Here is a 27846-nt window from a genome sequence, read left to right on the forward strand (position 1 = left end):
CCTGCATAAACATCTTTTTGTGGTTGCACACCAGCTGCACATTGATGGAGTGGAAGCCCTTGCGGTTGACTAACACTCCTGGGTCATCTACAAGTGCCTCAATTGAAATATCTGTGCAGTCGATGACGTCCTGCACCTGTGGGAAGCCAGCCAGAGCTGCAAACCCGAGCATCCGTGTCATTGCAGGAAAAGTTGACATAATTGCCGACCCTGGTAAAGAAGCCGTCAGGAAAATGGGATTACTGCAAGATTCAACGATCAGGGACAGACACTTCTCCGCTCAAGAGCAACAATGCGTTTTGTACAAGCCTTGCCTCAATTTATTTCATCCAGTCATGCAATGGGGCTGCAAAACATACAGAAGTATAAAAACAAAACGGGTTACGGAACACAATCCCTTCAGTTCATTCACCTGCTGAATCTATGAGTAAAAGAAAGCAGATGCATTTATCCAGCACCTCAACAGTCTCCAGCTGTGTCAAAGGGCTTACATTCCATTATTTACAAAAGTGTAAACATTGTTAAGTAAAAGACTTTCACAACCTCAGGACATCCCAAAGCCAATGAAGCACTTTTGAAGTGCAGTCACTGTTGTAATGTGGGAAATGTAGCACCCAATTTGCAGACAGCAAGGTCCCACAAACAGCAATGTAATAATGACCACATCATCTGTTTTTAGGTGTTGGTTGAAGGCTAAATATTGACCAGGACACCGGGGAGAACTCCCCTGCTCTTCTTCCAATAGTGCCATGGGCTCTTTTACATCCACCTGAGGAGGCAGACGGGGCCTCGGTTTAGCATCTCATCTGCAAGACAGCGCTTCCGACAGTGCAGTACTCCCTCAGTACTGCACTGGAGTGTCAGTCTAAATTTTGTGCTCATGTTCCTGCAGTAGGACTTGATCCCACAACCTTCTGACCAGTGCGAGAGGTCGGCTCTTGATGTCATGTGACCCAGTTTGCCCTTGCCTGATGCTCGGACATATTCAGTTTGAGCTGGGGAGTCTTGGCCAATTTTTCCCTTTCTAAGTCAGGCCGGGCTGAAGCTCAGTATAGACCTTATGTGTAGGGAAGGGAAGGGGGAATTTTAGCTCAGAATTTCTGACCTTACAAGCCAAAACAGAGGAAAATGTTTATTGCTCCACAATTAAAGGCAAAATTCAAACTTGGAATCATTTAACAAGCTGGGCTCGAGATCCTTTCAAAATCTTCCTAATCGCTGGTCTCCACTCCCATCGTTTGTTTGAGTCCTGCATAAAAGAAGTCTCGCCTCCCTGCAAGTATATAAAAATGTGAAATGGGGGGTGGGGAAATTGGAAAAGGGAGGGCTCGAAATAGTGAAACAGGACTGTGTATGATGTGTAAAGCTGGAAAAGAAAATGCCTGAACCTCCCAATCGTTAGCTGTGGAACCAGCATGTTCTTTTTAATTTAAAATATGTTCTGTACAGTACAAATCTCTCCAAGCACTGACTCCACTGAATTTTTTTTTGTCACATGAATTTCGGAGGGAACATTCTGGCTTCTCATCCCGTCTCTCCAAGAGCAGTATCGTGGTGGAGCGAGGCAGGTCTCTGCGCTTCATTGTGCCATTTCCTCGGCTACAGCTTTGCTCATCTTGTCCTTTAAGTACGCGACCTTCTGCCACTCAGACTTCAACTCCAGCCACTCATAGTACGGAACCTGCAGTGAGAGGTGTCCCGGGGCAGGGGGCGGGAACAGTAAATGAAGATCATTTTCTCAACAGTCAAGATTTTCACAAAAAAATATCCTTTATACATACATAACATGCTGGAATCTAATTGAGGGATTTGAGTGAATTCTGGAAACACACAGTTCGTCTGTGGAGAGAACAGACAAGTTAACAACTCGAGTGTGACCCATCATCAGGACTGAGAAAATAAACAGCATTTAAATAGGATCAGAACAAGGGATTGGGGAGGGAAAGAAATAAAGCACATATAGGGGCAAGGAGTGTGGGTAAAAGGACCAAGATAGTTAAGTGGCTTAAGTGATATTTACATAAGACAATGGGGAGCAGCATAATAAAAGAAATTAAAGACATGAGGGAGACACGAAAGGTGTGAATAGCAGAGGCAGCAAGGGGTAAGTGAAATCTGAAATTGACACAGGGGAAGTTGGCAAAACAACTGGATCCAGCAAAGAGAAGGCAAACAGGCCGACACTAAGGACACAGACTCACCTGCCAGCAGTGTATTACAATGGAGGGTCTCCAAGCCAAACACCTATGCCAACACCACATTATAAAGAAAGAAGTTGTTATAGTTAAGGTGTGAAGTTATTAAAGTCAAGGCCAGCAGGTCTGTAGAGTGCCATAAAGAAATAGTGACTGTCCCTTGAGTTTTGTTCTGACGCTATTTAAATACAGTTGACTTTTCCAATGCTGATGAAGGTTGGCCCCGAAACATTAATTTGTCTGGTACTCTCCACAGACGCTGTGTGTTTTGTCCCTGCAAAACTTGAGCTACAATTAAGAGTCTCACGGGCATTCTGGCTTAAGAACATAAGAAATAGGAGCAGGAATAGGCCACTTGGCCCCTCGAGCCTGCTCCACCATTCAATAAGATCATGGCTGACCTTGGGCTCAAAGCCACTTCCCTGCCCGCTCCCCATAACCCTTCACTCCCTTATCTTACAAAAATCTGTCTATCTCCACCTTAAATGTATTTAATGCCCCAGCCTCCACAGCTCTCTGGGGCAGAGAATTCCACAGATTTACAAACTTCTGAGAGAAGAAATTCCTCCTCATCTCAGTTCTAAAAGGGCAACTCTTTATTCTGAAACTATGCCCCCGAGTTCTAGATTTCCCCACGAGAGGAAACGTCCTCTCTGCATCTACCTTGTTGAGCCCCCTCAGTATCTTATATATTTCAATAAGATCTACATGCTACATATTCTTGGTCATGGTACTGTAATGGATCTGTCCCAGCAAACTTCTGGATTTTTAGAAAGCTTGTCACCTGCCACTTCACACAAAGAGTTGGAAACTTACATCCACAACCAAGAATCCAGCGGCCTGCAAATGTCGGCGAGCCATAGCGAAGCGCCCAAGCAGGTCCCGGCTCCGTGAGTTGTAGTTTGGGAACTCCCGAGCCACAAACGCCAACCTGTGAAGTTAAAGGGATGTTCAGATCGAGAATGGAACTGAGAAACGTAGAAGAGCTGAGGGCCATGGTACAAGAAAATCACCAAGAGAACAGGAAAGATGGCAAAATAAAGTCTTCCCAGAATATATCACCTCAAACTATTCCACATTAACTTGCATATGACACCTATCTTTGTGCTACCGAGGTCTTTTACAGCCCTCCTCATCGTTTGCTTAAACCTCCTACTTTTGTATTTAGCAGCAAATTTCAATATTGCATTCCCATGTTCAAATCCAAATCATCTATAAATAGAGAGAAAAAAAGTGGACCCAGCACTGACCCCTGGGGTACACCACCTCCAATCCAACATTCTATCCCCGATACTACATTTTCTTCCATACCACCTCATCAGAAGCTGTCTGAAAATCCATATATACATCTATTGCATTTGCTTTATCCAGCCTATCAGTCACCTCCTCAAAGAAACAGACCATCAGATTTGTCAAATATGACTTGCCTTTAGAAAATCCTTGCTGGTGGAATGGTGCAAGGGGGAGGGATTCAAATTCCTGGGACACTGGAACCGGTTCTGGGGGAGGTGGGACCAGTACAAACCGGACGGTTTGCACCTGGGCAGGGCCGGGACCGATGTCCTAGGGGGGAGTGTTTGCTAGTGCTCTGGGGGAGGGTTTAAACTAAAATGGCAGGGGGTTGGGAACCTGAGCAGGGAGACAGAGGAAAGGGAAACAAGGATAAAAGCAAAAGACAGGAAGGAGAAAAACAAAAGTGGCAGTCAGAGAAATCAACAGTTTAAATCAAACATGGCCACAGTAAATAATAATTCTAAAAGGTGGATGAATTAGCTGCGCAAATAGAGGTAAACGAATATATGATTGGATTGGGATTACGGAAACATGGCTCCAGGGTGGCCAAGGCTGGGAACTCAACATCCAGGGGTATTCAATATTCAGGAAAGATAGGCAAAAAGGAAAAGGAGGTGGGGTAGCATTGCTGGTTAAAGAGGGGATTAACACAATTGTAAGGATATTAGCTCTGATGATGTGGAATCTGTATGGGTAGAACTGAGAAATACCAAGGGGCAGAAAACGTTAGTCGGAGTGGTATATAGACCTCCAAACAGTAATGCGGAGGTTGGGGATGGCATTAAAAGGGAAATTAGAGAAGCGTGCACTAAGGGCACAGCAGTTATCATGGGTGACTTTAATCTACATATAGATTGGGCTAACCAAATTAGTAACAATACTGTGGAGGAGGAATTCCTGGAGTGTATATGGGATGGTTTCCTGGACCAATATGTCAAGGAACCAACTAGAGATCAGGCCATCTTAGACTGGGTATTATGTAATGAGAAAGGATTAATTAGCAATCTTGTACGAGGCCCCTTGGGTCGGAGCGATCATACTATGATAGAATTCTTCATTTAGATGGGGAATGAAGTAGTTGACTCAGAGACAAGGTCCTGAATTTAAATAAAGGAAACTACGATGGTATGAAACGCGAGTTGGGTAGGATTAATTGGGGAATGTCACTCAAAGGGTTGATGGTGGATAGGCAATGGCAAACATTCAAAGACCGCATGGATGAACTACAGAATTTGTTCATCCCAGTTTGGCATAAAAATAAAACAAAAAAGGTGACTCAACCATGGCTAACAAGGGAAATTAGGGATAGCATAAGATCCAAGGAGACGACATATAAATTGGCCAGAAAAAGCAGTAAACCTGAGGGTTGGGAGCAATTTAGGATTCAACAAAGGGATTAATTAAGAGGGGGAAAATAGAGTATGAGAGTAAGCTTTCAGGGAACATAAAAACTGACTGTAAAAGCTTTTATAGATATGTGAAGAGAAAAAGATTGGTGAAGTCAAGCGTAGGTCCCTTGCAGTCAGAATCAGGGGAATTTATAATGGGGAACAAAGAAATGGCAGACCAATTAAATACATATTTTGGTTCTGTCTTCACAAAGGAGGACACAAATAACCTCCCAGAGATGTCGGGGAACATAGGGTCTGATGAAAGGGAGGAACTGAAAGAAATTAGTATTTATAGGGAAATGGTGTTAGGGAAATTGATGGGATTGAAGGTCGATAAATCCCCAGGGCCTGATAATCTACATCCTACGGTACTTAAGGAAGTGGCCCTAGAAATAGTAGATGCATTGCTGATCATCTTCCAACATTCGATAGACTCTGGAACAGTACCCATGGATTGGAGGGTAGCTAATGTTACCCCACTATTCAAAAAAGGTGGTAGAGAGAAAATGGGGAATTACAGGCCGGTAAGCCTGACATCGATAGTGGGGAAAATGCTAGAGTCCATTATAAAAGATGTAATAGCAGAGCACTTGGAAAACAGTGACAGGATCGGACAAAGTCAACATGGATTTACAAAAGGTAAATCGTGCTTGACTAATCTACTGGAATTTTTTGAGGATGTAACTAGTAAAATAGATAAGGGAGAACCAGTGGATGTGGTGTATTTGGATTTTCAAAAGGCTTTCGATAAGGTCCCGCATAAGAGATTAGCGTGTAAAGTTAAGGCACATGGGATTGGGGGCAAGGTATTAACTTGGATAGAGAACTAGTTGGCAGACAGAAAGCAAAAGAGTTGGAATAAACGGGACTTTTTCCGAGTGGCAGGCAGTGTCTAGTGGGGTACCACAGGGATCGGTCCTTGGGCCCCAGCTCTTCACAATATATATTAATGATCTAGACGAGGGAACTAGATGTAATATCTCCAAGTTTGCAGACGACACAAAGCTGGGTGGGCGTGTGTGCTGTGAGGAGGATGCCGAGAAACTCCAGTATGATTTGGACAGGTTGGGTGATTGGGCAGAGGCATGGCAGATGCAATATAACGTGGATAAATGCGAGGTTATCCACTTTGGTGTCAAAAACAGGAAGGCAGATTATTATCTGAATGGCAATAGATTGAGAGAAGGGGAAGTGCAACGAGACCTGGGTGTCCTTGTGCACCAGTCGCTGAAGGTAAGCATGCAGGTGCAGCAGGCGGTTAAGAAGGCAAATGGTATGTTGGCCTTCATAGCACGAGGGTTCGAGTACAGGAACAAGGATGTCTTGCTGCAGTTGTACAGGGCCTTGGTGAGACCACACCTTGAGTATTGTGTGCAGTTTTGGTCGCCTTATCTGAGGAAGGATGTTCTTACCATGGAGGGAGTGCAGCGAAGATTCACCAGGCTGATACCTGGGATGGCAGGAATGACGTATGAGGAGAGATTGGGTCGATTGGGCTTGTACTCGCTGGAGTTTAGAAGAATGAGAGGGGATCTCATTGAAATTTATAAAATTCTAACAGGACTAGACAGACTAGATGCAGGAAGGATGTTCCCGATGGCGGGGGAGTCCAGAACCAGGGGTCACAGTCTAAGGATAAGGGGTAAGCCATTTAGGACAGAGATGAGGAGGAATTTCTTCACCCAGAGAGTGGTGAACCTGTGGAATTCTCTACCACAGAAGGCAGTAGAGGCCAATTCATTAAATATATTTAAGAAGGAGTTGGATATATTTCTTAAGGCTAAAGGGATCAAGGGATATGGAGAGAAGGCAGGAACGTGGATGATCAGCCATGATCTCATTGAATGGCGGAGCAGGCTCGAGGGGCCGAATGGCCTACTCCTGCTCCTATCTTCTATGTTTCTATGTTTCCCTTGACCAGTGCAATGCATTTCTAAATGCTCACATGGAGAACATCACAACCCAGCCCAATTCTGACCTCACCCAACAAATGCACTTCCCAGCAAGGGGTCACTTGACCGTGATCTGTATCTAACACTTGGGGGCTGTAGCTGACCCAGGAATGTGTGATCCTAACGTTACATGCAGTAACCAAAGATACATGCTGGTTTCAACAGGTCAATTAGAGGTATATTTAGCTAATACGAGCCAGGATAGCGTGTTTTTGCAACATTAGTACTCCAACGCTCAGCACTACAGTGAGACAGACTGGACTCGCCTGCCCAATTCAGTTCATGATCTAAGCAATCCCAAGCTGAGAGATTCTACATAGCGGAAAAACTAAAAAAAAAAAATTGTTAAACGGGCATAAAGCAAATTTTCCTGCTCCAGGTCCCTATCCAGTCACTGCTGCTGGAAAGTGTGTGTCTTTGTGCGAATGTCACAGAATCACAGAATCACAGAAACCCCACAGTGCAGATAGAGGCCATTTCGGCCCATCGAGCCTGCACCGACACATATCCCACCCGATCCCCGTAACCCCTACACCAACACATATCCCACCCTATCCCCGTAACCCCGCGTATTTAATCCCCCTAACACTAAGGGTCAATTTATCATAGCCAATCAACCTAACCCGCACATCTTTGGACTGTGGGAGGAAACCGGAGCACCCGGAGGAAACCCACGCAAACACGGGGAGAATGTGCAAACTCCACACAGACAGTCACCCGAGGCCGGATTCGAACCCGGGTCCCTGGCGCTGTGAGGCAACAGTGCTAACCACTATGCCACCGTGCTGTCAGGTGAGGAGAAGCTCATTGTGGTGATACTTACCTCCACCACCCCCCAGCCCCACTGTGGGCAATCAGTCTGCCAATACTGAATATTTAGGCTCGCCCATGAAGGAGGAGGGGTAGGAATTTAGGTTAGTGGATGAAGTGCCAATCCAGCAGGCTGCTTTGCTCTGGAAAGTACCCAATACAGAAAAGCCTTATATTCTTGCACAATTTTCAGGAGAATTGCTGACTGCGCCACAGATTACTGATGGGAAGGGTTTCTGCAAAGTGCTAAATTAACGGCAGTTTGGTTCTGAGTGCCCAGGCTAACTAGGAACGCACACAGTTCTTCCACTTAGATTTAGGGGAGTCTTATTAAATTCCACTCAATGCAGAAATGATCATTTTCATTGTCGACTCCTACTATCCAGTGTATGCTCACTCCTTACCTCTTGGTTCCAAAGGGCAGGAGCTTTGTCCCCTCTGACTGAGATATGTGTGAAGCAGTGTATTCCCGCAGGGCAAGAGGCTTATTCTCAGAGTCAATCACAACCTCTCCATCTACACACAAAGAAAAGAAACATTAACCATCCACAAGCAGTAGCGTGCTAATCGCACTGCCGTGGACCAACGTGACACAGGCGCGTGCTGTTCACAACCCCCAAAGTCACGAGTTCCCTATCTCGGCCATGTCCACTACTTTAGGTACAGACAGGCTACCGAGAAGAAAAGAAAACAAGCATTAAATCAAAACGATTTTTCAGGTACTCAGCACTGCAGATTAATGATTGCCTGCATTAGCTATGCTCAGTCAGGGTATTTGAGAGAAAAATATTTAAATAGCATCTTACCATGCTGAAATGGCTTAAAAGCACAATGTCTGTTGTTCTGTAAACAAGCACAGCAGCCATTCCGCAGTAGCAATGTTACACAAACAGCGATGAATGAGCAGCTATTTTGATGTTGGTTGAGGAAGAATGTTGGCCAGTTTATTGGGAGAACTCCTTGCGCTTCTTTGAATAGTGTCATGGATCTTTAATGTCACAGGATCAGACTTTAACAGCACGGAAGGCAACATTTCAATCCACTGATCTCTGAAAAAGCTCTTTACTTAGTCCCGTTCCCCATACACTTTTAATTCCCCCCGCCCTCCAAATAATTATGAACTTCCCTTTTAAAACCTATAATGGATTGTGCTTTCATCATCTTTCTCGTCAGGTATCCCATGTACTAGCAACCACCTTGCGCCAAACTTCTCCTGACCTCTCCCTTAATTCTTTTGATGCTTATCTTTAGTTTAAGCCCCTCTAGTTACATCCATCTGAACTGGTCTTTGGTTTAATGTCTCAGTCAAAGGATGGCACCATCGATAATGCAGAACTCCATCGGTACTGCACTGGGGCGTCAACCCAGATTATGTGCTAAACTTTATGTGGGATTAGATTTGGATTGCTCTAGCAAAGAGCTGGCAAAGACCCGATGGCCCCCTTCTGTGCTGTAAACTTCTATGATATTAATGTGATCTGTGCTGTACCCAGTCAGTACTCTGATTTCTGAGAGTGGGATTGAACACATGGGGTCATTAATCACCTTTACTTTCAGAACTATTCACTCATTAACGATCCCCCTGCAAAAAGCTACATGGAGAGTCACATTCTGCATAACAAGCAGCGATGAGATGAATGGCCAGTTAATCTGTTTTTGGTAAACTTGGTAAAGTCCCTGCTCGACAAACACCCAGGATCACCAACCAACAGCGCCTGCTTTAATGTCTTTTCAAAAGGACAACACCTGCAGCAAAGCAACTTCCCTCAGTAGTGCACTCATGGACAGTTTATCCTGTACAGATGTGGGGTTTGGAAGGAGAAAGTCAGCCAGGCACTACATCTCTGCACATTATCCAGTGACTCCTGTTGAGCTTATGCTTGTGGTCGCTGCTGGTTGAGGACAGGATCAGGCTCGATTGCAATGGCCTGCAAGACCAAATAGCTTGCTGACATTCACTGTCTCGGCGCATGTGAAGAATTGCCATTTGGGTGAGGCACAGGACAGCAACCAGCATCAGTGTAAGCGTAGCCCAAAAACAGTTCAAGAGAAGAACAGATGGGGTTAAAACTAGCGGGGGGGAAAGGTGACTAATTCTACTGACTCACCGATCACCCAGCCGTACACAGTGTCGACTCCGCAGCGATATTTGGCCTGGTCTCCGAGGGCAGTTTGCAACGCCTCGCGCACGCCACTACCCAGCGGACTCGGCTTCTTCCTGGCTACTGAGGTCCAGGAATCCAGGCAGTGACTTGGCAAAAAGGGACCGCTATAGTCGGAGCACTCGAGTTGGGCTGCAGCGTTGATATGGACCAACTTCAGCTTGTAGTTCTCCCCTTTCTGTGGCTGGGTCCCTTCTGGTAACAGCAGAAACAAAGAAAGACATTAGCGAAGACCACTTCACCAATCCCGCCAAGGAACTGCTTCTCGACTTTGAGATCTGATTGCAACCACAGCTGATTCACATCCGAAACCCGTCACAAGGTGATGCACACAACAAATTACTTTTGTAGTGCAGTCACTGAGATTAGGTAGGCAAATACAGCAGCCTATTTTCAACCAGCAACATGTCACAGAGAGCAATGATTTCATGTTTTTGGTGCTGTTGGCTGAGGGAAGAATGTTGGCCCAGACACCGGGAAAACTCTGCTCTTTGATGGAGGCTACTGATCTTTTACCAGATGGGGCCTCGGTTTTTAACGTCTCATCTGAAGGTATCTATGGTAATGCAGCACTCCCTCTGTACTGCACTGGGCATCAGCCTAGATTACGAGCTCAAATTATTTTTAACTTGGACCAGCAAAACAGTTGGAAAAAATACTTTTATTTGTTCTCAAGATATGGGCAAAGCCAGTAAGGCTGCATTTAATTCCCATCACTAGTTACCCTGGGAAAGTGGTAAGTGATTGTACGACTAAACGGCTTGCTAGGTCAATTCAACTATGCAAAACAAAAGCACTTGCGTTCATTTGCCACTTTTCACATGCTTGGGATGGCCCAAAGTACTTCACAGCCGATGAATTACTTTTGAAGTGTAGTCATTGCTGTTTTGTAAACAAATGCGGCAGCTCATTTGTACACAGCAAGTCCCCACAAACAGCAGTGACCAGTTGATCTGTTTTGGTAGTGTCCATGTGGGACTGGAGTCACATGCAGGCCCAGACTGGGTAGCAGTGGCAAGTTCCCTTCCCTGAAAGACATTAGTGAATCAGTTGGGTTTTTATGACAATCTGGCAGTTTCCATGGTTATTTTTCTGGTGCCAGCCCACAATTACCAGATTTCACAATTTCTTATGGTGGGTTGTGAACTCATGACCTCGGGTTAGCTAACCAGCATCATAACCACACTATACCGTAACAGTTTTAAACAAACTCAGTCAAAATATATGGCATACCTGTAATTTTTTGGAAGAAATGGGGCTCAAGTACTTGACTGAGGTAAAAAGGGTTAACCTGTTGTAATATACAGAGGGACCAGACCAAATCAACCAGCAGGAACGGCTCCATCTCCACCAGGGCACTGCTGAGCTTTTCATGAATCTACAGAAAAAAAATGTTTAAATAAAAAGGATACATTTACTGACAACACCCGCTGGTCATTCCAACTGCTTCTAATGTAAGGCCAAGGGCCCCAAGGCCTTGAGTTTTGGAGGAGTTATTTTCTTCCTCTTCACCTTTTCCTCCACCCTCTCCCTGGTGCCAGCTGACCTCTGATACCTCACCCAAGTGGTCGTTCTCCACGAGCGAGTCCAGACAGGATGATGTTCGACCATGAGGGTGGTCATCATAGCCGCACCCTGGTCCTACTCACACACAAACACACACTTCAGCAGGGCTTAGTGCATAGCAATGAAGAGCCAATTTCTTTGTTCCAAAGCCAGGGAGAGGATGAGACAATGTGGCGAAGTGTGAGGTCATCCAAAGAAAGATAAATTGGAGTATTTTCTAAATGATGAGAAACTAGGAACTGTAGAGAGCAAAGTGATTTGGTAGTCTAAGTACACAAATCATTTAAAGCTAGTAAACATGTACAAAAAGTAATCAAAAAAGCTAATGGGATATTGACCTTTACCTTAAGAGGGCTGGAATACAAAGGGGAGGAAGCTATGTTTCAGTTATACAGAGTCTTGCTCAGACCCCATCTGGAGCACTGCGTTCAGTTTTGGGCACCGCACCTCAGGAAGGCTATATTGGCCTTAAAAGGAGTGCAACGCAGATTCACCAGAGTGATACCGGGGCTTAAAGGGTTAAATTATGAGAACAGGTTCACATAAACTTGGCTTGTATTCCCTTGAGTTTAGATGTTTGAGGGGAGATCTGATTGAGATGTTTAAAATGTTAAAAGGATTCAATAGGGTAGATACAGAGAAACTATTTCCTCTGGTGGGGGAATCAAGAACCAGGGGACATAAGCTTAAAATTTGCACTAGAACATTTAGGACCAAAATCAGGAAGCAGCTTTTAACACAAAGGGTAATAGAAATCTGGAATGCTCCCCCCCCCCACCCCCCCATAAAGGATGTGGAGCATTCAAGACTGAGATCAATACATTTTTGTTAGGTAAGGGTATCAAGGGATATGAAGCTAAGGCAGATAAATAGAGTTGAGGTACGGATCAGTCCTGACATAACTGAATGGTGCAGCAGGCTCAAAGGACTGAATACCCTGCTCTTGTTCCTAGGAAACCAATTGTAGCATTTTGTGCCGACATTATGGGGGCAATTTTAACCAAACCTGCCCGTCATGTACAACGCTGGTTTTACACCCTGCCCTATTCTACTCTCCATTAAAGTCACAACTTTCTGACGCAGAGGCGAGCGTGCTACAACTGAGCCAAGGTTGACACAAATATCCCACATACTCCCCTACTAATCCCCACCATCCCTACCTTAGCGTAGAAGGCTTCTCCTGCAGTTGGCTGATAATTGAGACGAGCGAAGGCCATGATAATGTTACAGAGCTGCATCTCAGTCATCTTGTCACAGTGCTCAAATACATACTGTATGAGATAACACAACACGTTAATCCACCTGTATTGCTTGCCTTCTTCAAAACAGTTAAACACACAGAATCTCACTACTGTAACTAGAGTCCGTCATTCTATATATATTTATATATAAACCATCGAAACCTATTAGCTTCCAGCCTGCAACTCACTCCAAGGCATCCATTATTCTATATATAAACAATCCGAACCCCTCAATTCGATTCCAGCCTGTAACTCACTCCCAGGCATCCATTCTTCTATATGTAAGCCAGAAACTTAACTGGACCAGCCACATAAATACTGTGGCAACAAGAGCAGGTCAGAGGCTAGGTATTCTGCGGCGAGTGTCTCACCTCCTGACTCCCCAAAGCCTTTCCACCATCTACAAGGCACAAGTCAGGAGTGTGATGGAATACTCTCCACTTGCCTGGGTGAGTGCAGCTCCAACAACACTCAAGAAGCTCGACACCATCCAGGACAAAGCAGCCGCTTGATTTGGCATGCCGTCCACCACCTTAAACATTCACTCCCTCCACCACCGGCGTACCGTGGCTGCAGTGTGTACCATCTGCAAGGCTTCTTCGGCAGCACCTCCCAAACCCGCGACCTCTTCCACCTAGAAGGACAAGGGCAGCAGGCGCATGGGAAAACCACCACCTCCAACCTCCCCTCCAAGTCACACACCATCCTGACTTGGAAGTATATTGCCGATCCTTCATCGTCGCTAGGTCAAAATCCTGGAACTCCCTACCTAACAGCACTGTGGGAGTACCTTCACCACACGGACTGCAGCAGTTCAAGAAGGTGGCTCACCACCACCTTCTCAAGGGCAATTAGGGATGGGCAATAAATGCTGGCCTTGCCAGCAACGCCCACATCCCACAAATAAACAAAACCATCTGAACCCCTTGATAAGATCCCAGACTGTAACTCACTCTTGTGTACATTCTATTCAATATAAACCATTCGTACCTCAGTTTGCTATATATAGCAGTATTTTTTTAAAAAGATAAAGGAGTTTTAGCAATAGTTACTAATGCACTTGGGTTACATCACATTCTGTGCCTTAATCTGACATTAGTGAATTGCCTTGATTAAAACAGAGACACTTACTCTAAGAAATCACTCAGCAGATTTTTAAATTCTCCACCATACCTTAGTCTGATTTGAGTAAACTGCCCTTTTTAAAATATAAAGGTTCACTAGCATTAGTTTAATTCTCTTCAGTCCCTGAATTAACTAGTGATGATGAATTTCATGTTCAAATTTCAGAGAGAGATGTTGTGTAAACCAGTAAAGCATCAAGATGGCCGTAAGAACAAGGAGAAAATTGACTAAGGATGAGCTTGTCCAATCAATGACCCTCCGTGTGTGTGTGTATGTGCATGCGCGGGCAGGCGCAGAAACCATTCCACAGGAAGCACTTTCCCTTCCCAGTCTCCCTTGCTGATTGACAGGAGCAGATGTGTGACAGAATTTACAAAAGCAAAATACTGCGGATGCAGGAAATCTGAAAACAGAAAATGTTGAAAAAACTCAAGCAGGTCAGGCAGCATCTGTGGAGAGAGAAACAAGAGTTCCAGGTTGATGACCTTTTCTGAGAACTGGAAAAAGTTAGAGATGTAACCGGTTTTAAGCATGTAGAGAGACTGGGAAAGTGGGGGGGGGGGGGGGGGGGGAAGTGGAGGGGAGGAAAGAACAAAGGGGAAGGTCTGTGATAGGATGAAAGCAGCAGAGATTAAATGACAAAAAGGTATGATGGTGCAAGGCAAAAGGGGATGGTAATGGGACAAGTAAAGAAACAAAAGATGGGTCTAGAGGAGGTGTAAATGGCAATGGCAGAATCATTAACAACAGCTGCTGTTCAAAAAATGGGAGCAGTAGTTATGATCTGAAATTGTTGAACTCAATGTTGAGCCAGGAAGGCTGTAAAGTGCCTAATCGAAAGATGAGGAGCTGTTCCTCAAGCTTCTGTTGAGCTTCATTAGAACAGTGTAGGAGGCCAAGGACAGAGAGAGGTCAGAGTGGGAGTGGAGCGGAGAATTAAAGTGACAGGCGACCGGAAGCTCAGGGTCACGCTTGTGGACTGAACGGATTGTGTTTCGCAAAGTGGTCACCCAATCTGCTTTCCGTCTCCCCAACGTAGAGAAGGCTGCATTGTGAGCAGTGAATACAGTATACTAAATTGAAAGGAGTCCAAGTAAATCGCCGTTTCACCTGGAAGGAGTGTTTGGGGCCCTGGAGGGTGATAAGAGAGGAGGTGAAAGTGCAGGTGTTGTATCTCCTGCGTTAGCATGGGATGGTGCCGTAGGAAGGGGAGGGGCTGTTGGGAATGATTGAAGAGTGACGGAATTTATTTTCCAGATTATGTCCTATTAACTAAAGCAGTTTAAACAAAGCAGGACATGAATTAGTGGCATCAGGTTTTCTAGACAAATCAACAGGATTATGAAGGGAGTTGTAATTTGGAGTGTCAGCTTATATTTTCCTTCCTCGGTTTAATTTCAGAAGGGCACATGAATTTCTATTCCTGTCGAGTGATATCATTGCTGGGAGCTGAACTACTGCCCCATTCCCACAATTTTAATTTTGGCACCCAATGTCGGCATCAAGCACTCTCAGATCAAGTACAGCATGGGTTAGATGCAGTTAAGCTCCTTGCTCATGGTAAATCAGACAAAACGCTTTTATAAGGAGAGGAGTGTTGCACCAGGTAACGTACAACATATTATTAGCTGCTAAAGATGGAGCTGTGCCCTGTTAAGGCCACAAAGTCAAACTGTTGTTAAGTAAACAGAGGATCAGGTCAATCAGAGTTTCATTGTTTGGAGAGTGACCTACATAGATTGGAAGATGATTGTCAGTTTCAAACTGCAGCTCAAAAGCACCTAGCATTAAATGACTTGTTCTTTTCCTTTTTTATGCTTATTTTGTTTCTGTCTGATGTGTGACAGCTAGAGTACATATGAATATAAAATGCTTGCTGAATGTAATGTATGGCTCTGATGGAGTCTTTTCTCTTCAGCCGTCTGAGCTGCTGTGCATTACCAATATTTTCTGTAACATCCAACTTGGTTACCCATTTCTCCTGAAGGCGGTGTCATGCTGGGGTAATTCATCCCAAGCCACCATTCTTCACCCTAGATTACAGCGAAGGCTTACCCAAGATTACAGCGAAGGCTTACCCTGTACTCATCCATTGTCTATACACATGCACTTTCTAGCAGGAATCAGCTCATTTCTGTTCTCATTGGGCTCCTGAGCAGTACGCTACACAAATTCCGATCCGCTGCCTGCATGAAATACCGCTTGTCCATCACCCCTGTCCTCTTTGACCTCCTCCTTTTTGGTCCTTGTTTACAAGCCCTTCCTGGGGCTCATTCAACCTGACATCTGCAACACCCTCCAACCCGAGGTCCAGCTCCCACTCTTCCAGCTCTGGCCCACCATATATTCCTCCTCGCTTCCTTTGCTCCACCTTCAATTGGTATAACCTTTAGCCCTGTCACTTCCCCCTGGAATTCTCATCTCACTATATCTCTCTTACCTTCAAAGGCCTTCTCAATAGGCTACCTATTTAACTTGTGCCTCCAATCAACTCACTTTACTCTTCTACTACTACCCGAGCAGGAACTTGGGATTTTTTGCTACTTCAAAAGCTGCTGGATAAGTACAGATTATTACGATAGCAAAATACTGCAGATGCTGGAAATCCAAAATAACAACAGAAAAAGCTGGAAAAACTCAGCAGGCCAGGCAACATCCGTGGAGAGAAAATAAGAGTCAACGTTTTGTAACATTTGCATATTGAATTGTCATTGGCCCGCAGGCATCTGTAAGGAATACCTATTATATTCACATGTGATCACATGCTGAGTTGTCATTGGCCTGCAGGCATCTGTAAGGACTGCTATTGTTTTGGAAGACCCAGGGTCCTAACTCCATCTTGTCCACACGGTGCTGTATGATTCAAGTCACAGACCTGATGCTTCATAAAAAGAGTTTAAAACTGTAATACTCCGTTGTCCTGCAATTTATTACTTTTGTACAAAGTGTGCAAAACAAGATATGGTGTCAGAACAGGGATTTGAAATGGACATCGTTGGAGCTCCCTTACCTCGAATGAATTGGGAATCTTTGAACTTACATAGAGAATGGTGCAAGTTCAAGCAACACGTGCAGTTAATGTTCTCGGGTCCGTTGAAAAGAAAAGGGGAAGAAAGATGCAGCTACCTACTCCTGTGGATCGGAGAAAAAGGGAGAGACATTTTTAAAACATGGTCTCTCACCGCGAATGAAGCAAAGGTACTGAAAAGTTATTTTGACCGTTTTGAAGCATATGTGATGCCCAAGATAAATACGATATTCGCTAGGTACAAGTTTCAGGAGAAAGTACAAGGCGCTAGTGAGTCGTTTGAACAGTTCGTGACTGAGTTAAAACTGCTGGTAAAAGACTGTGAATATGCAGATAAAGATGAGATGGTCAGAGACTGCATCGTGTTTGGAATACATTCAGCTAAAGTGAGAGAGAAATTTTTGAATGTTGGGTCCGGGCTAACGCTGGACAAAGCTATGGACATAGCTAGATCGCACGAGATAGCCCAAGCACAGTTGAAAACAGTCACAAACAGCTCGTGTGAACAGACAGTGCACGCAGTTAATAGACACACACCAAAGAACACCGCCCAGAGCGTGTTTCAGAGTTCTAAAAATGAGTGACACAGACATAAAACGCTTCAAAAACTGGATATTGTGGAAACAAGGTGCATGGGGAAAAGGAGCAATGCCCTGCCAAAGGAAAGCAATGTGCTAAATGTGGTAAACGGAACCACTTTGCTAAAGTTTGCAGGACTGTTTTCGGAAAAGCAGTACACACAGTGAGTGACAGCCAAATGCCAGATGGAGAGCCAAATGCAGAGGAACTGTTTATTGATTCTGTGTCACAGAAAAAACAGATTTCAGAGACTGAGCAAGCTTTTGCCGATATTGAGATAGGAAAACAGGGCAAAGAGCTTAAGTTTAAACTAGACACTGGATCTCAGGTTAATGTAATTCCTCTGAGTGAGTATCACAGCTTGAAGGATGAGTGTGAGCTACAGCCCACCTCATGCAGACTGACCGGCTATGGGGGTGAGCAGCTCGTTGTAAAAGGCACATGCGTGATGAAATGCAAGTACAAAGAAAGCGGCATGATGTTGGATTTTTACAATGTTGACACTCGAGCACCTCCACTGCTAGGTCTAAAGGCATGTTTAGACATGGACCTTGTCAAGCTAGTGCTATCATTGACAGCACCAGTTGAGAAGCAGACAGTCATGGAGGAGTTTGCTGACGTTTTCAAAGGAATCGGACTATTCCCAGGTGAATGCACTATTCACCTTGACCCAGCAGCAACCCCTGTGGTTTGCCCACCGAGAAGGATACCCCTTGCTCTACGTAGTCGCCTGAAGGAGGAGCTGCAGAGCTTGGAGAATACAGAAATCATCGTCCGGGAAACAGAACCGACAGAGTGGGTCAACGCGTTAGTAGTGGTTGAGAAACCACGTACAGGCAAGCTCAGAGTCTGTCTCGACCCCAGAGATTTGAACAAGGCTACCAAACACCCTCACTACCCTCTACCAACGCTAGATGACATCACACCCAAGCTAGTGGGAGCATGTTACTTCAGTGTAATGGACGCACGATCAGGATACTGGACTATCAAGCTCACGGAAGAGTCATCTAAGCTAACAACGTTCAACACACCATTTGGACACTACCGATTTCTGCGTTTACCATTTGGTCTTATCTCAGCTCAGGATGAATTCCAGCGGAAGGTTGACGAAACCTATGAAGGTCTCGACGGAGTAGTCGCAATCGTAGACGACATCCTCATCTATGGCAGGAATAGAGAGGAGCATGACAGGAACCTCCGTGCGATGCTACAAAGATCATGGGAAAAAGGTATCCGGCTCAACCCCGAGGAAAGCATAATCGGATCTACCGAGATCAGTTATTTCGGGCATCGCCTCTCAACTGATGGCATTAAGCCAGATCCAGAGAAAATCTCCGCCATCAAGAAGATGGAGCCGCCGAAGAACCGCGCAGAGCTAGAGACAGTACTAGGCATGGTTAACTACTTAGCCAAGTTTGCCCTGAGCCTCTCCGAAATCAACGCACCCATGCGTCAGTTGCTCAAACAATCCAATGAGTTCCTGTGGGACAAACAACATGACACAGCATTTCAGAAAATGAAAGACCTAATCACCAGAGAACCAGGACCAGTTCTTGCCTACTTCGACCCCAACAAAGAGCTCAGACTACAAGTGGACGCGTCAAAGTATGGACTAGGCGCAGTATTACTGCAAGAAGGAAAGCCCATCGGCTACGCTTCCAGATCTCTCACAGACAGTGAAATCAATTATGCTCAAATCGAGAAAGAGCTATATGCAATTCTGTTTGGATGCAAGCGTTTCCACCAGTACGTCTATGGCCGACAAGTCATTGTGGAATCCGACCACAAGCCCCTCGAGTCAATCATGAGGAAACCACTAGCCGCAGCCCTACCAAGGCTACAGAGAATGATCCTTCAGCTACAGAAGTACGACTTCACAATCATTCACCGTCCAGGCAGACATTCCTGTCGCAGACACGCTCTCCAGAAAGTCTCTTAGCTACCAGGACAGCAGCCTCAGTGAAGGCATGGATGTGCAGGTGCACATGGTGTACAACAGCTTACCTGTGAGTGACTCAAAACTGAAGGAGGTCCGAGCAGAAACAGAGAAAGATGCACAACTCACACTGCTGAGCAAAGTCATACATGAAGGATGGCCTGAGGAAAGGAGGAAATGCCCTCAGAGCATATCTGAATTCTGGAACCACAGAGACGAGCTGTCACAAATCAACAGAATCGTCTTCAAAGGGGAGAAAATCATCATTCCTACCAGTCTCAGAGAAGAGATGTTGACAAAAATTCATGCGGGACATATGGGCATGGAAAAATGCAAGCAAAGAGCACGTGACATTCTGTTTTGGCCCGGAATGTGCAAACGCATTGAGGACATTGTCGGAAAATGTTCCGTTTGTCTAGAACGCTGCCCATCAAATGTCAAAGAGCCCATGATACCTCACCGTATCCCACAGGCCCTGGCAGGTCGTCAGCTGCAAGCAAGTGCATGCAAAACGTGTACAGAGACAGCAACACCAAAAGAGATACTATGACAGGTCAGCTAGACTACTGCCGCCGCTGCACAATGGAGAATCCGTCAGAATCCAGGAGCATGACTACTGGAAGCCAGCAGTTGTCATCCAGCCAGCTGACACTGAGCGCACTGAGTATCACGTCCGCACCCCAGAAGGACAGGTGTACCGCCGCAATCGCAGGCACCTCCTGAACACCAAGGAACAACACCGTCATTCTGACGAGAGGTCAAGCCTAGAGTTATCCTTGACTTGTGAACTGCCAAAGGGTGTAGGCAGATCGCTGCCCTAAAAAAACTGTACATCGTTATTGAAACGTTGAGATGTTTTCAGTGCTAGTTAAATGCTGAGTTTACTTATATGTTTATGCTACCGAGAACATTAGGTAGAAGAAAGGTTTAAAAGTAATGCATAACATTTTTCTTTTAAAAGGGGATGTAACATTTGCATATTGAATTGTCATTGGCCCGCAGGCATCTGTAAGGAATACCTATTATATTCACGTGATCACATGCTGAGTTGTCATTGGCCTGCAGGCATCTGTAAGGACTACTATTGTTTTGGAAGACCCAGGGTCCTAACTCCATCTTGGCCACACGGTGCTGTATGATTCAAGTCACAGACCTGATGCTTCATAAAAGAGTTTAAACTGTAATACTCCGTTGTCCTGCAATTTATTACTTTTGTACAAAGTGTGCAAAACAAGACAGTTTCGGGTCAAACCCTTTGTCAAGATTATTGTTGCCTTCCTACCCCAGGGTCACCGACGTTTTAAAAAATTCGTTCATGGGATCTGGGCGTCGCTGGCAAGGCCAGCATTTATTGCTCATCCCTAATTGCCATTGAGAAGGTGGTGGTGAGCCGTCTTCTTGAAATGCTGCAGTCCGTGTGGTGAAGGTACTCCCACAGTGCTGTTAGGGAGGGCTCCCTCCCTGACGACAATGAAGGAACGGCGATATACCGGCAAGTCAGGATGGTGTGTGACTTGGAGGGGAACTTGGAGGTGGTGGTTTTACCATGCGCTGCTGCCTTTGTCCTTCTAGGTGGTAGCGGTCGCGGGTTTGGGAGGTGCTGCCGAAGGAGCCTTGGTGAGTTGCTGCAGTGCATCTTGTAGATGGTACACACTGCAGCCACGGTACGCCGGTGGTGGAGCCAGTGAATGTTTAAGGTGGTGGATGGGGTGCCAATCAAGCGGGCTGCTTTGTCCTGGATGGTGTCAAGCTTCTTGAGTGTTGTTGGAGTTGCATTCATCCAGGCAAGTAGAGAGTATTCCATCACACTCCTTACATGTACCTTGTAGATGTTGGAAAGGCTTTGGGGAGTCAGAAGATGAGACACTCGTCACAGAATACCTAGCCTCTGACCTGCTCTTGTTGCTACAGTATTTATGTGGCTGGTCCAGTTAAGTTTCTGGTCAATGGCGACCCCCAGAATGTTGATTTTGAGGAATTCGGTGATGGTAATGCCGTTTAATGTCAAGGGACGATGGTTAGACTCTCGCTTGTTGGAGATAGTCATTGCCTGGCACTTGTGTGGTGCGAATGTTACCTGCCACTTATCAGCTCAAGTCTGAATGTCGTCCAGATCTTGTTGCATGCGGGCATGGACTGCTTCATTATCTGAGGAGTTGCGAATGGCACTGAACACCGTGCAGTCATCAGCGAACATCCCCATTTTTGACCTGGTGCACTGTAATGCCCCAACCACTGCCCTAGCTATGACCAACTAACATAACACAGATAGGGGGGTGGAACTTGGCTTTAAAGAGAAAGCTCCAATGTCTATGTTAATCTTTGCTACCTCACCTGTGCCAGAGCCTCAAACAGAGGCAGATTGAGCCACTTCAGGTAAGCAAATGACTTTGTGCATCGCATGACGTCAATGGGGCTCAGCTCCGGTACCCTGGGGAGAAGCTCGGCTGCTAACCGCTGGAAAACCTGCGTCTGCTGGAAATTCAGCTTCCCTGCGGGAACATCAAAAGGCAAATGAAAACTTTCCCGTAGCTCCTATGTTTTATTTGATGAAGGAATATTTTGGGGGAAAGTAGATAAAACATTTGTTTTTAAAAAACGTTCCAATATGATGATGTACTCCAGACCCCCACTTCAGGCAGTTCTTTTTTACTTCAGGCTTCTTCATAGTTCTCAATGTTGCTGCATTGCTATGGGGTGCTGTCAATCATGGCCAAGACACTTCCTCACAGGGTGGGTGAAGAAACATGACAGAGTCAAACTATATAGCTTCCCAAAACCATCAGCAGAGCCACTGCAGCAGCTCGCTCACAATTTCTGCATCCTCTTTACTGGGCTGTTAGTGCAGCCTGACCCAGGTAGGCCTTAAAAGAACAAGCTAGGTGCAGAGAAAATATACAGTCACATTTAAAAAGAGGTAAGAATGGAGGGGCAAGCAGGATTGTGGGCAGTCTGGCTGGAGCCAAAGCTCAAACAAATACCATACTCTGCTCTGGATGAAATTAAGGGGGTGATCTGAGCGAGGTATCTAAAATAACAAAGAGAATCGACAGGGTGGATAGGGAGCGTTCCTCCAGCAATCGAGTTAAGCTGGTTAAAGGAAAATCCAGTAAAATCTCTTCACACAAAGGGATTGGAGAATGTGGAATGCATTGCTCCAGAAGATCGTAGACAAGGTCAACTGATGTGGTGAAAATAGAGATAGCTGTTTAATTGGGAAGTAAGGGTATTAAAGGATATGAAGAAAGGGCAGAGAATTGAGATTAAAACGATAAAGAATTGCCACGACTAACAAAATGGCAGAGCACACTTGAGAAGGCGAATAGTTGATCTTGTTCCAATACATCTCCCTTGTACCCCTCAGTTGCTTCCTGTCAAATGTCCATCTAGTTCCTTGTTGAATCTGATGACACCATCCACCTCGCCATATATTCACTACTCTCTATGTATAATTCAATCTAAACTGGCTGCTCACCTTCCCTCTCGAGTCCACGTCTGCTCCTGTACACCCTATGATTATCAAACATGATTAGAGATCAGATGATTTTTATCCCCAAGTACATCTAAAAAAAAATTATTTTAATTGGTGGTTTACATGGAAGATAAGTGCGATAAAGTTACGTGGCACAGTCCATCTAATTCTAAATCAGCAGGACGAGCTCAGTTAGCGGCTGTGAGTACAACAACAACTTGCATTTATATAGCGCCTTTAACATACTAAACACACTACCCAGCGAGATACTCAGCTACATATATCAAGATGGTTACCGTTTCTTTTGCATTTGCTCATCTCAGTCAACTCAGAACTGGGGTGCTTCAGTTGGGCTGAGAATACCTCCAGTAAGTATGGAGGGGAGGGAGGAATTCAGCCAGGGTTCCTGCTCCTGATCAATATCTAGTGACCTCGGGAAATAACTCCCAGGAGTCAATCATCATTTATTATAAAACCATCTGAATCGCTGGAAATACGCCAGCAGGTCCTTCAGCAAAAAAGGCCGCTGTAACTTTTTGATTGTACACTTTTCATCGGAACACAGAACTGCTTATGAAAGGTTTGCACCCTGATGCTGATGGACCTACTGTGTGTCTCCAGCATTTTGTTTTTATTTCTGAATTCCTGCGCCTGCAGTGCTTTCTGTCCATCTGTTAAACACTGTAGGCGCTGTCACAAGGAACATTTAGCTTGTTTTGGTCCTAGTTTGTGCACTGCATCAGTCAGGGACTTCGGACTTTCACTAACCGTAAGCAAACGCCATGTCAATCAGTACTCCAGTCTTCAGGTCAAAATGCTTCTGCATGAAGTGGTATGAGAGGGCACGGAGCAAGGGAATGGAGCGTCGATTCTGCATCGCCAAGGCCAGCGTCACCTTTCTTGTGTCATCGGGAGTGAAATACTCAGCCAGTTCCAAGCCCTGAAACATAAAGTTGACAGATGTACAGTCAAAATGCACACTTTGCAAAGACTCAGAAGAAAAGAACTTGCATTCATATAGCACCTTTCACGAACTCAGGACATCCCAAAGAGCTTTACAGAAAATGAAGTACTTTCTGAAATGTAGGCACTGTTGTAATGTAGGAAATAAGGCAGCCAATTTGCACACAGCAAGGTCCCAGAATCAGCAACGAGATAATGACCTGATCATCTGTTTTAGTAACGTTGGTTGATGGCTAAATGTTGGCCAATTCACCGGGAGAACGCCCCTGCTCGTCTTCCTATAGTGCCATAGGATCTTTTACATCCACCTGAGGGGGCAGATGGGGACTAGGTTTAACGCCTCATTCAAAAGACGGCACCTCCAACAGTGCTGCGCTCCCTCAGTATTGCACTGAGCTGTCAGCCTAGATTATATGCTCAAGTCTCCGGGACTTGCTACCACTGAGCCAAGCCTGACAGCTGAGCCGTGAATAGGTAGGTGAGGTTTAAGTATTTCACACAGATGCTGGTGAATGTAGGAGCAGTCTGCTAATTCAAAAGCAAAGTGGATAGACATTTGGCAGAACTGCTGGAGGGTCTGAAAGATAGAGTAATGCATGATATTTCTCAAACTCTGGGACCAGATGGGTCTCGGAATCCCTTGCAAGTTTCTACTTGCTATTGCCTCTCCTGTAGATTCTTCCAATTCCATTTTTTGCTATGCGTTTCCCTCCCCCACATCAGTTTTCTCCTGACTGAACACTCTTGGTGAATTAGTAGATCGCTGCCAGCTGTCCTGCAGTACACTGCCTAAGTGCCCACTCTTCATTTGTGAGCAGACAGTATATAACACATCATGTGTTACTGGGCGCATCCCTCCAGTATCTAACACACCACGTGTTATAGAGTGCAACGCTCCAGTATGGAACAGTGTGTGTTACACAGATATTTACAGCGTAGAAACAGGCCATTTGGCCCAACTAGTCTATGCTAGTGATTATGCTCCACACGAGCCTCCTCCCACTGTATTTACTTCATCTCACCATATCAACATATTCTTCTATTCCTTTCTCCCTCATGTACTTATCTAGCTTCCCTTTAAATGCATGTAATACTTCAGTATACAACACACCATGTGTTCCTGGGTGCAACGCTCCAGTATATAACGCATATATCATGCAATAGCACATCTATATATAACTTGTGTGTTACTGAGTATAACATAACACAATATTACTGGGGTGCAACATTGTTGTGTTGCTGATAAAACACACCATGTGGGTCGTGTATACCTTATCCTCCAGTCTGTCCATCAGTGCACTCGACAGGTGTCCGAGCTTCGTCATCAACGTGGCCACAGTCTTTCCATCTGTGACCTCCGTCCACCGCAGTTCCACATTTTTTATTATGTCGCTAAGCAGCACTTTCTGCCCATCTGTCCGTGCATAGGTGGTGTAGTAGTCGGCCAGCGAGGTGAGGTTTTTAAAGGTCAAGCGCCTCAACCGCCAGTGAACCTCGTTTTCAATGGACCGTAGGACGCGGTTGTTGGCATCCAGTCTGATCACAAAGAGGCTCCGCAGCAGGCCGACCAGGTTCCCATTCCACACTGCAGAAATCTGAAAGAAAAACCGTTTAAATCAGAGGTCACACAACCAGTTGGGTGTGAGGGCCAGGATCAGCAGGAGATCCGCCTTGGGAATATGCTGTAGTACTTCATTTCCACATTGGGTGGCAGTATAACTGTGAAATGGTTGATGTTATATTGCACGATCTGATTTCAGCCCAGAGGGAAGCGCATACAGCCTCACCACCCACAGTATCCAACTGCTTCTCTTTTACCCCCAGAGTCCTTACATACATTTTGTGACATTGCTGTACAGTGTGTTACACGGTACTTACAAGAGAATACAATGACACACTGAGGTTATTGGTACAATGAAGAGTAAGCTGGCAGCCGCTGCTTTGGGAGTCTGGGTAATTTGGTGCTGTTGCTTCGATTCAGAGGAGTCAAGGAAATTTACTGGGTCCTAACCGTACAGAGAGATCACGCAGGGCTGGGTCACTGCCCTATGTAAGTCTTTCACAGCCTAGTCGAGCAGAAAGAATCCCTGATAGTTTGTGAATATGTTCTTAATTAACCCATTTTTACCGTCTTGTGGGACAGTCCGACAGGGAAAGAATGCAAGAACCGAAGGGAGTGTGAGTGTGCACGTGTGTTTGAGAGTGTGTGAGAGTAAGAGAGTGTGATAGTGTGTGATAGAGAGCGACAGCGTGAATGTGTGTGGGAGGGTGAGAGAGAAAGTGTGAGGGTGAGTGTGTGAAAGAGAGCGAGTGTGAGAATGTGTGCAAGTGTGAGTGTGAGAGGGGGAAGAGGGGGGAGAATGGGGGAGAGAGAGTGAGAAGAGTGAGAGAGAAGAGTGAGAGTGAGAGACTGAGTGCGAGAGTGTGTGAGTGAGCGCGCGCGACACAGAGAGCGAGAGTGTGCATGTGTGAGAGAGAAACAGTGAGAATGTGAGAGTGAGGGAGTGTGGGTGAGTGTGTGAGAAATAGAGTGTATGAGAGTCTGATTATTCATGCGAGACTCCAACCGCATCATGATCCTGACTTCCACGCACATTTTTAAAAATTCATTCTTGGGAAGTGGGTGTCGCTAACAAGGCCGGCACTTATTGCCTTTCCCTAGTTGCCCTACTACAACGGTGTGGCTTGCTAGGCCATTTCAGAGAGCAATTAAGAGTCAACCACGTTGGTGTGGGACTGGAGTCACATATAGGACAGACATCAGATTTCTATCCCTAAAGGACATTAGTGAACCAGTTGGGTTTTTATGACAATCTGACAGCTTCATGGTCACTTTTACTACTACCAACTTTTTATTTCCAGATTTTTAAAAACTGAATTCAAATTCTCAAACTGCCATGATTTGACTCTGGATTACTAGTCCAGTAACATAACCACTACACTACCGTACCAATCATCCTTCCTAAACCAATGCACCGAAAACACAACATAATATTCTACTGTTGTTAACGACTCTGAGCACTTGATGAGCACAAATTTCACATGAAAAGAAAACCACTAACCTGGCTGTCGACAGTGTTCAACAGATGCTGGAAGCGCCTGTCTCCTGTGACACCCTGCGTCTCCAGTTTCTGCTCCACCACCTGGCGGCACACACGGATGAGCAGCGCAGCCGCTTGGTTCCCGGTGACCTTTCGGCCCGAGGGAATCTGCAGGAGCTCCTCCGTGCTCGAGGCCGACTCGATCAGCTCGTCCACTTCCGTACGCTCCGGCTGGTGGGTGTAAGTCTGCTCGGCGGCGGGAGATGAGTCTGGTGGGTGACAGCGAGCAGACGTGTGGACGCCAACCAGCAACGCCAGTGACTGGTATGGTTCTGCCCTGCTCCGTCTGCAGGGAGTTAGCACAGTGGCAGGGGCCGGCACAGTGAGGAATGAAGCACCCAGGTGCCGCGTGCATCTGCGGATAAGCCGAGCCGCCATCTTTGTTGCCAAGAAGTGGATAAAAACACCTTTAACGTCACATCTCACGACACCTAAAGCAAAAACAGAAATTGCGATGGCGACATTAAAGTGAATACACACGTTTAGAGTAATGGCTCATCATGTTAAAATGTCTCATAGTACTTAACATAGGAACAGAAGGCAGCTATTCAGCCCTTCAAGCCTGTTCTGCCAATCAATCAGATATTGGCTGATCTGTACCTCAACTCCATGTAGTCTTGTTTGCTAGATATCCCTTGATACCCTTACCTAATGAAAATCTATCGATCTCAGTCTTGAAAATTTCAATTAACCCAGTATCCACAGCCTTTTTAGAGAAGGTGGAAAGAGTTCCAGATTTCGACTACCCTTTGTATTAAAAAGTGCTTCCTGATTTCCCTCCTAAATGGCCTGGCTCTAATTCTAAGATTATATCTCCTTGTTTTCTATTCCCCCACCAGAGGAAATAGCTCATCAGTATCCACTCTATTGAATTCCTTTATCATTTTAAACACCTCGATTAGATCACCCCTCCACCTTATAAACTCAAGGGAAGACAAGCTAAGTTTTATGCAACCTTTAAGCTCAGGTATCATTTTGGTTCGTTTAACCGGAGGTTAAATGTCCGGAAAGCTCTATCTACCGGCAAAATTC

General features: G+C 45.4%; 1 protein-coding gene across 3 annotated transcripts in view; it reads right to left on the bottom strand.

The window, feature by feature from the left end:
- Window positions 1-1394: 1394 nt before the first annotated feature.
- The window catches only part of tbrg4 (transforming growth factor beta regulator 4), a 51445-nt gene continuing 24993 nt past the window's right edge, over window positions 1395-27846 (bottom strand). For all 3 annotated transcript variants that reach the window (XM_085992549.1, XM_085992548.1, XM_085992550.1), the window contains exons 2-11: window positions 26776-27245; window positions 24985-25308; window positions 23519-23690; window positions 21613-21770; window positions 12530-12640; window positions 11037-11181; window positions 9750-9998; window positions 8046-8157; window positions 3012-3126; window positions 1395-1681 (exon numbers count right to left, since the gene is read on the bottom strand). In XM_085992549.1, coding sequence (XP_085848675.1) covers window positions 1580-1681; window positions 3012-3126; window positions 8046-8157; window positions 9750-9998; window positions 11037-11181; window positions 12530-12640; window positions 21613-21770; window positions 23519-23690; window positions 24985-25308; window positions 26776-27192 — 1905 coding nt within the window. In that variant the 5' untranslated portion in view covers window positions 27193-27245 and the 3' untranslated portion in view covers window positions 1395-1579. The remainder of the gene's footprint in view (window positions 1682-3011; window positions 3127-8045; window positions 8158-9749; window positions 9999-11036; window positions 11182-12529; window positions 12641-21612; window positions 21771-23518; window positions 23691-24984; window positions 25309-26775; window positions 27246-27846) is intronic.

This window comes from Somniosus microcephalus, chromosome 7 (genome assembly GCF_052327205.1).
Source record: "Somniosus microcephalus isolate GS21.2 chromosome 7, FLI_Smic_1.0, whole genome shotgun sequence".
Classification (NCBI taxonomy): Eukaryota; Metazoa; Chordata; class Chondrichthyes; order Squaliformes; family Somniosidae; genus Somniosus; species Somniosus microcephalus.